This window comes from Choloepus didactylus, chromosome 18, assembly GCF_015220235.1.
Source record: "Choloepus didactylus isolate mChoDid1 chromosome 18, mChoDid1.pri, whole genome shotgun sequence".
Classification (NCBI taxonomy): Eukaryota; Metazoa; Chordata; class Mammalia; order Pilosa; family Megalonychidae; genus Choloepus; species Choloepus didactylus.
Window position 1 is genome coordinate 24,119,578 of NC_051324.1, and position 10,202 is coordinate 24,129,779.

At 37.1% G+C, this 10,202-nt stretch overlaps 1 protein-coding gene across 1 annotated transcript in view; it reads left to right on the forward strand.

The window, feature by feature from the left end:
* The window catches only part of EFCAB5 (EF-hand calcium binding domain 5), a 183,750-nt gene extending 174,664 nt beyond the window's left edge, over positions 1-9,086 (forward strand). The window contains 1 exon segment of the mRNA XM_037808987.1: positions 8,565-9,086. Coding sequence (XP_037664915.1) covers positions 8,565-8,752 — 188 coding nt within the window. The 3' untranslated portion in view covers positions 8,753-9,086.
* The last annotated feature ends 1,116 nt before the right edge of the window (positions 9,087-10,202 follow it).

Here is a 10,202-nt window from a genome sequence, read left to right on the forward strand (position 1 = left end):
TTGTTTAGTTTTCTTTTCTTTGTACTTCTTGATAATTATTCTCACCCTTCCATTTGCCTCTCCCATAAAGTCAATTATATCAGATAATTTTTTAGTCCCAATGTCTTTTTTTTTTCTTGAAGTCATCCCTGCTAGACATCCCAGTTTTCTTTGTATCTAGGGTCTTCTATACCACCACTTCCACCCCTCCATCTCTGTTGCTCAGCCACCTTCCTGAAATTCATTTTCTGAGAAAAGGTGCATGAAAGGTAAATTTTTGAGACCTTTCATGACCAAAAATGTTTTTATTCCACCCTCATACTTGATTTTTAGTTTGCCAGGTGTTCTAGTTTGCTAAGGCTGCTGGAATGCAAAACACCAGAAATGGATTGGCTTTTATAAAGGAGGTTTATTTGGTTACACAGTTACAGTTTTAAGGCCATAAAGTGTCCAAGGTAACACATCAACAATCAGGTACCTTCACTGGACGATGGCCAGTGGCGTCCGGAAAACCTCTGTTAGCTGGGAAGACTCTTGGCTGGCGTCTGCTCCAAGTTCTGGTTTCAAAATGACTTTCTCCCAGGATGTTCCTCCCTAGGCTTCAGCTTCTCTTCAAAATGTCATTTTCAGTTCCTCTTGGGGCATTTGTCCTCTCTTAGCTTCTCTGAAGCAAAAGTCTGCTTTCAAAGACCGTCTCCAAAATGTGTCTGTAAGCTGAAGCTCCTCTCTCAGTTCCAGTGCATTCTTCAAAGTGTCTCTTTTGGCTCTAGCTCTTCTTCAAAATGTCACTCTCAGCTGCACTGAGTTCCTTCTGTTTGTCAGCTCATTTATATGGCTCCAGTGATTTAATTTAGACCCACCCTGAATGAGTGGGGTAACACCTCCATGGAAATTATGCAATCAGAATCATCACCCACAGTTGGGTGGGGCGCATCTCCAAGGAAACATTTAAAGAATTACAATCTAATCAACACTGATATGTCTGCCCACACAAGATTACATCAAAGATAATGGCATTTTGGGGGTCATAATACATTCAAACTGGCATACCAGGGAATAGAATTTTGAAGATATAGCTCCACTGTCTTTTTCTTTAACTGAGAGATAATTCATATCCCATACCATTTTAAAGTGTACAATTTAGTGGTTTTTAGTATATTCACCACTATCTAATTCCAAAAATTTTTTTAACACCTCTTTGAAAAGCCATGTTCTTCAATGCAATCTTGTGGGGGCAGACTTATTAGTCTTTTGATTAGCATGGTACCTTTTGATTAGGTTGTTTCCATGGAGATGTGACCCACCCAACTGTAGGTGAGACCTTTTGATTAGATCATTTCATGGAGGCATGATCCCACCCATACCGGGTGGGTCTTAATTAGATCACTGGAGTCCTTTGAGAGAGCACACAGAGAGAAGGAGCTTAGAGAAGCTGAGAGAGACATTTTGAGAGAAGCTAAAGTATGTAATCCAGAGATTGCCCCTGGGAGAAGCTAAGAGCCGACACAAACTCAGACACTTGGAGATACAGACAGAAAGACATTTGGAGATGCTAAGCTAAGAGATGAAGCCCAGCATTTGCCCCAAGAAAACTAAGAAAGGACCCCCAGATGCTTAGAGAGAAACACCCTGGGAAAACAAGCAAGGATACACAGAGGCTGAAAGAGAGAAGCTAAGAGAGACAGAAGTCCAGAGACATTTTGGAGAAAGCCATTTTGAAACCAAAATCCAGGAGCAAAGACCAGCACACATGAGCCACATGCCTTCCCAGCTGACAGAGCTGTTCCGGATGCCATCGGCCTTTCTTCATTGAAGGTATCCTCATGTTGATGCCTTAGTTTGGACACTTTTATGGCCTTAGAACTGTAAATTTGTAACCTAATAAATCCCCTTTATAAAAGCCAATCCATTTCTGGTATTTTTCATAATAGCAGCTTTAGCAAACTGGAACAACCCCAAAACTGCCCACAGAGTGCATTCACTCAGGGTAGGTGTCTTTTCTCTTTAAACAAAGGTGTCCTATAGGTGGTAGTGGCCCTGCCCTTCTGTATCTTCTCTTCTGTCTTTGGATCTTCTAGATTCACTCTTCAAAATCCCTATATTTTCTCTCTTTTCTTCTTCCCTTTTGAGGGTTTTTCTCTACCTGCATGTTTTTTGTTTGTTTGTTCCTGCATGTTTTTAATTGCTAAGAGCATTTTGTTTTGCTGTTCACTATTTGCTTTCTACAGCATATTGTTCATGTTTCAATGATGCAGTGTCTTATCTCTCTGAGAATATTAATGATAATTATATTACAAGTTTTCTTCTTTCTGTTGTTTCTCTTCTTTTTTCTGTTACAGTGTTTTGGTCTCTGTATCTCACATTAGAGGATTCCTCAGATGTCTGGTAACCTTTGGTTATTTGTGTTTAAGAATGGGGTCACTAAAAAGTAAATTGAAAGCTCTGAGGCTGTGGATGGGGCTTGTTAACTAAGCTTCCCTATGGGGTCATCTGGTGGCCCTTGTTGGGGGAACCCTCAGCAGCTGTATCTCTACATCTTTTGTCTTGGGGTGTCAGGTTTTCTCAGAGAAGAACTTTCAGTCTTTTGCATGGAGAGAAACTGTCTGGGGTTTAGTTGGGGAAACCTATGGGGTCTCCATATTCAGCATTCAGTATACATACTCTCCCTGTTTTCAGGATGCTACTCTCTCTCTAAACTGTGACTGGTGTCCTCCAGTCCAGGGACTTTCTGCCTTACTCTCTACAAGGAAGGTGTTTCTAGGGTTGGAGAGGGGAAGTTGCCCAGTGGCTTGGAAAGGGGAAAGCTTTATAGGGACCTAACTTTTAAACAGCTTCAGCCAACCCTCCTGAGTCTTTTGAGGATTCTGGGTATACATTAGGCTGGTTCTAGCTTTCTCTTGTCTGCTGCTAGTTACCACTCCTTCATCTTTTTCCTTCCAAAATTTCATTGCTTTGTTCTTTTGCTCAACAAAAATTTTCAAAGTGCTAACCTTATGTGCCAACACTGTTCTAGTTCTTGGGATATAGTAGTGAACAAAACACAGCAAGGTCCCTGCCCTCAAGAAGCATTCATTCTAAAGAAAAGAGCAGATAATAAACAATAAACATAATTTCAAAAATTAAATACTATGGTAGAAAATAAGTGCTATGAAAAAAAGAACTGAGCAAGGTAAGACAGAGGAATGCAGATGAGGTAGGAAGTGGGGATGAGGTTGTGGGTTGCAATTTTAATTAGAGTAGTCAGGCAGGCTTTAACTGAGAAGGTGAGATTTAAGCAAAGACTTGGACAAGGTGAGGGAATTAGCCATATAGATAAACAGTATTCCAGGCAGAGGAAACAGCCAATGCAAAGGCCCTAAGGCAGGAACAAGCAATGTGTTCAAATAGCAGCAAGGAGGTCAGTGTGTCTGGAGCAGACTGAGTGTTGGGGAGACTAGTTGGAGATGAGATCAGGAGGTAATAGGGGCCAGATCAATTAGGGCCTTGAAGACCATCATAATATGTTAACTTTTACTCCAAGTGAAGGTGGAGTCATTGCAGGGTTTTAAGTAGAGGAAGTACATGAACTGACAAGTTTTAAAGGGATCACACTGCTACTGTGATAAGAAGGCACTTTGGGGGTTAAAGAAAGATGCAGAGAGATCAGTTGGGCTGTTGCAGGAATCACATAAGAGATGATGAAGCTATCAGGGGTCATGGTGAGGAGTGGTCATATTCCATATAAATATATCCTGTCAGTTTGGGTGCTGGATTAGAAAGAAACAGAGGAATTAAGGTTAACTCCAGGGATTTGGAACAATGGAGTTACCATCAACTGAGATGGGGAACACTGTAGGTGGAGCAGGCTTTGTTGGGGGGAGATGAAGTGTTCAGGTTTTGACATGCTGAGTTTGAGATGTCTATCGCACATGCAAGTAGAGATGTGAATAGATAGATAAACAAATCTAGAGTTTTGAAAAGAGGTCTAGGCTAGAGATACATATTTGAGATTCATTTGTGAATAGGAGATTTTCAAAGCCTAGATGGGATCACTCAAGAGAATGAGTGTGGATGTAGAAAAAGAGAGGACAAAGGACTAAGCCTGGGACATTCCAATGTTAAGTTGCATGGGAGATGAGGAGGATTCAGACAAGGGGACTGAGAAAAATGAAGTAGAGGGAAAATCAGGAGAATGTGGTGTCCTGGAAGCCAAATGAAGAAAATGTATCAAGGAGGAATGAGTGATGAAATGTGCTGATATGTCAAGTAAGATAAAACTGAGAATTGGCTATTGGGTTTAGCAACAAAAGGTAATTGGTGACCCAGACAAAACAGTTTTGATTGACAGGTGGGGGCAAAAACCTAATTGGAGTGAGTTTATGAAAGAAAGGGTGGGGAGGAGACAGTAAGTAGAGACAATTCTTTGAAAGTTTTACTGCAAAAGGGGGCAAAGAAATGGTGCTGTAACTGAGGGGGAAACTGGGACAATAAAGTTTTATTTTGTTTTTTAAATGGGAGAGATTATAGCAGGTTTGATTCTGATGGGAATAATCATGTAGAAAGCAAACAATGTTGAAGACATATAGAAGATTTCCTGGAGCAATATTTTCAAGTAGATGAGAGAGAATAGGACTTTGTTAGAGTAACCATACCTCCCTATTTATTTGGGCAATCCCAGTTTTAACGTGTCCTCCTAGTGGTCTTAGTGTCCCCTTTCTCTCTCAAGTGACCCAGTCTAGACAATAAACTATATAACCACCCTGGCTCTAGTGCACAAGTGGAGGAATTGGCTAAAGATGGCAAGAGAGTAGAGTATGTGGGTGTAGATTATGATAAATGGGCAGATGTGCTGATGGGAGCCTATAGAAGTTGTCTTCTGATTGCTTCAGTTTTTAAAGTGAAGTCAGAAGCAAGGTCATCAGAGAGCAAGTGAGGATGGGAGAGGAGGTGTTGGTGCTTTGAGGAGAAAGGAGTAGGCACGAAATATTGGTAATTTTCATAGGGTTTTAGAAGGGAGGAAAATTGAATGCATATTTAATCCATGTAGAAAAGGATCATCCATTCCATTTCTTTCATATTTTAATTTGGTAGCCTTCAAAGTACAACACAAGCACCCCAGAAGGTCTAAAAGACTATCCTTTGGGATGTAAGACAAAATATCATTTTTTAAATAATGATTATTATCTCATCATTGTCTAATTTATATTTTTTGTTTTAAAATGTTTTAAGATAATTCATAAATAAATACACAGATAATGGGGCTCATGCTCAAAATTTTTACCTAATCAAAAGAGCTTGGAGGCCACTGTATTAAACTATGAATTTTTGTAAAGATAAATTGCATTAATTTCAATTCACACATAATTTGATATATACCTCCGTCATGAAAAAAGCCAATAAATAAAAAGCCAGCCATTATGCTTATAATAGGAATGAGACTAATGTACCAGCAAGAACTCAGTGTTCTACTTGGAAAAACTTCCACCCAAGCTTTGATAACTCAAGAACAATGTGTTTTCACCTTCCCAGGTAACACTGATTCTTTCCTGATAACTCTGGGAAGCAGTGCTCTACGGTGCCTTTGGGACCATATTAAATTAGCAGTGACATATTAAGTGATCAACTGCCATGATAAATATGAGTTCTCCCGCCAACATAAAAACTGATAGAAATTCACAGGCACACACACCCTTTTTAGTACATAATGTTGCATGAACCTCCAGCTCAGTGCAATTAAGGAGTGGCATAGGATATGTGAAACTATAGAAATACAAGAACTAAAACTAAGAGAACTAATGACAAAGGAGAGGATCATTTGAGAAATGCTGCTGATCTTGGGTTAGTTGTTAGTTTAAAGGAACAGTTACACTTTAGCTTTTGGACCCAAAGTTTAATTTTTTTAATGCAATTTTACTGATATATACCAAAGTTTAATTTTAAGTATTTTATTCTTTTTGCTTTGTGTATCTAATTGTATAGGCAATTAGACTAATTGTCTATAATTCCCAAAAAGGATTTAACTTAATTAATCCAGTATTAAAGCAGGGAATTAGAAATGGAGTTTTAATTTAGAAATATCCTGTAATATCCCAATGTTTCCCGGATAATGACTTCCCTATGTAATTAAAAGTTTGATAAAACTACAACCTGCAAAAATTCAATAAAATTTTCTGAATCAATAGGTCCAGAAACAGATTCGAAGGAGCAATTCTTTATACCTTAGATGTCTTCAAATAATTTACTGTTACCTTTTCCAAGGCAAAGTACAAAAGCATCATCTTTTATGATTAGGAAAGAAATAAAAGTTGTGTATCTGAAGGAATTACCAAATGACTGCAAACTGGCTCTGTGGTCTGCCGAGCTGCAAAGACCTGGCCTCTCCCCACCACAAGGGGGCAGTAGCCCTCAACCTTTGTTGGGGAACCCAGCAGCGCGGCACTGGCTTCGTTAGAGGCATCAATCTCTGGTTACAAAGGACAGGCAAGCAGTAACCACCGCCCAGACGGATTCGGAGCTTCTGTCCCTTGTAACAGTAAGACAGGAAATAAGCAACAGGGGCTTGTGAAAGGGGGTGAAAGGGGGGTGACCTCGGTCCCCCTCTCCTCCGTGTCCTTGAATCACCGTGGAGATGGCAGACTAGCTTAATAATGGCTGCAGATAGGGGTCTGTTTATTTGGATGTTCGGATAAGCAGGCGTCACTGGAACAGAACTCTTAATGCAGATTTGAGAACTACAGGATAAAAGCTGTGGGGAACAGCAGAGCTGTTACATATCTCAGAAAATTAGTTAGGACTGGGTTTAGAAGTGTCCTAGGGTGAAATGTTATGTTATTTAATTTAGCTTTATAACATTAGAACAATATTAAAGATCATCAAAATAATAATTGGAAACCTATAGCATTTACTTTGTAAAGGTTTCATGAAGCCAATAAATGCAAAAAGAGATCTATTATAACAAATATACCCTCAGTATATGTATTGATGAGTTTAATATTGCCCATAAAATGAGATGAAATCAGGTATTTGTAATGTGCTTTCATCACTGGTATCTGTTTTTGTTTTTATTCATAATTGTCACTAATGTTACTGAGCTGTAATCTGGAAAGACGTTTAGTATTTGAGAAACCTAACTCAATTATTCCATAATTTAATGCTGTTTCAATTGCACATTTATTGAACACTTACAATTGAGCAAGAAAAGAGTGTGTGCATGTGTTAAAATGGAGAGCAAATTTTTAAAAATTAATTGTACCCATGTGTTTTAAAGCCTCAAATAAAAATTGATACTTCAGAATATTTCCCACTTTATGTGCCTTTTGTATCCCATATTATACCTTTTGCTGTAATAATACCTTCAAAACCTAGGAAATCTAAACCTAATCCAGGGAATCCTGGTCTTTCCTGCTGACAGAAGACAGGGAAATAAAATGTATTCCGTTTTGCAATTCTAATAGATATCCATGAGTAACATAATTGTCATTATTGATACTGAGCTATTAAATGAAAATTTTTTATATTTAAACCTTTTCCAATTATAACTTAACTTTCGTTCAATTCAAATCATCAGTTATTTATTGAGCTAGGCACTGTGTTCCTCTCTGGAAGTAATAAAAATGAATAAAACATAGGTTTGAAAACAGGAGGGTAATTAACATTTTTTAAGCAACTACTTGGTGACAGATCTTTGTATATCTTTTCTTATTAATCTTCGTAATGACTCTGAGATATTATCCTTGTCTTATGGAAGATGAAACAGGCTCAGAGTGATTAAGTGACCTGCTCAAGATCACAAAGTTAGTTGAGTAAAGATTGGAACCCAGATTAGTCCAATTCTAAAGTAATTATTCTTTCCATTGTACCATTCTGTCTGGATATTAGTCACTGATTCCTGGGAAAAAATAACTTCAATGGCAGTTTAACATTTTGCAGTTTAACAAACTAAATGTGTAATAGTGTGCAGTGATAATATATTTTAAATTTATTTTTAATTGGGAAATAGTTCAAACATAGAACTATCGAGAATAATACCTGTGTAGTCATTCCAAACTATATTTTATATCCAACCTTAACATTATGCCAAATTTGAGACACACTTTTTTTTAAAGAAATAAAATATAGGAGCAGGTGAGGCTTTCTACCTGTCCCTGATCCCATTCTCTTTTCTTCCTCCCTAGAGATAATACTATTATGAATTTGGTGTTTATCACTTTCATGCATGATTTCTTTTACTACATGCTTATGAATCCATAAACAGTGTAAGATTATTTTGGCAGGGTTTTTTTGTTTTTTTAAACTTTTAAAATTGTATCCAAAAATACATAGTATTCTACAACTTACTTTTTGTGTTCAGCAATATGTTTTTTGAGATTATCCGTAAGGATAGATGTAGCTCTGAGTTCTATGTTAGCTGCTGGGTAGTCATCCATTACATGAATATAACAAAGTTTATTCTTTTCATATAATTACATACTTAAATAAGATTCTGCTATATGATTTTGACTCACAATATATCTAAAACACTAATCAGAACACTAGAAGTTATTATTTTAATAATTAAAGTACAGAACTATCCACTCTCTAACTTTTCTCTTTTTTTCTTGGTGCAGCTCATTCCCGAATTGAAGTATGGAAATTGGGTAACTCTGCCATTGAATACCTATACCACTGGGCACATATCTGTTCAGCTCTAATGGAACTAAAGAAAAAATTAAATGTTACACCCCCGTTGCCCTCCAAGACTGACTCTTACATGTATGCAAAAATGCCAGGGGAAAGCTTGCTAGGGAAATACTAATGGAATTGATACTGTGATATACGTTAGTCATGTTCAGTTTCATTTGTTCTTTAAAATATTTTCAGTTGGAAAGGAATGTCACATAGAAATATTTTGCTCCTAGACATTTACTTGAGCACCTTCTAAAACCAAACATGCTAAGGAGAAATTTGATCTAAAATGTATCCAGTTTAAAGCAATCCTAATCAAATGTATTTATGTATGTTAAAGAATATATTTAACAGATACCCTTTAGCTTGAGTTTTGTATCTACTAGGGGCCTGCTATGGCTGATTGGATAAAGTTATTTGGAGTCTTTTAAGAGAAAAGGTTAAAAAAAAGAGAGAGAGAAAAGATGTAGGGAAAAAAAGACAGTTTTTACATCAAAAGAGTACCAAATAATAAAATTTTTTAATTTTAAGAAAAGGATTGTGAATTGTTTTCTAATTTTTCAGAGTTTGCCTTAACAATTTAAAAGCTTTTTTAATGAACAGAAAGCCTTGTGGAAAAACGTTTTCCCATGACTCATGGAAATAAGAAAACACCTCTCTTTATGGCAAATAGCTCTTGAGTTCAAGAACTGCACAAAGAATTTATATTTGCTTGAAGCTTGTTATTACAGCAAACTTTACTGCTCTATCATGAGATTTCATCTTTGCAATAAGATAGCTGATGACAGAGTCCATTTTTAATAAAATTTTGGGAAATTCATTTTCTTTATTTGTTTGACAAAATGTGATGTGTTCCAAATAAAATTTGAGATTGGAGGACCCTTTTTAACCTTTTCTGATAAGATAGCAGTGTTATTACCAGCCCTCATCTCTTAGGAAATGAGTTTTAACCTACAGGCCTGTTTCATATTTGGAAGAGGGCTGTTCAGGGTATTTGCAGCAACATTTCTAGGAACAATGTTCTTAAAGATATTAAATTGATAGCCACATGTCCTGATGGCTTCAGAATAAACTTACAAAATGCTCCTTGTGAGTGCAAATGGAATTTTAAGCATAAAGGAGGGGAAGACAGCACAATGCTACCTTTTAAAACCATTATCATGGGAATTAAGTTAACTAAATGGCATCTAGCTTAATGATAACAAATATCATACATTTGCAGGGCACCTTAATTGTTTGAAGTATTTTTACATGCTAACTCATTTGATTCTCCCAATAACCAATAAGATAGGTAATTCAGATATTATTTCCATTTTATAAATGCGGAAACAAGCGTCAGGAGTGAGTTGCCCAGATCACAACCTGAAAGAGGCAGGGCAGACCTAACCCCCAAGTGTTCTAATTTGTGGTTGACTGCCCTTACTGGCACCCCATACCATCTCACTAACACTTTCCAACCTTCCTTCTAGGCTAACAGCCATGCTATCAGTTTCTTGGAGACTATTTTAAAATTAAGCTACCAACAAGCTAGATTGAATTTATTTAACTGCCATTTGCATAAAATACTATCCTTTCATACC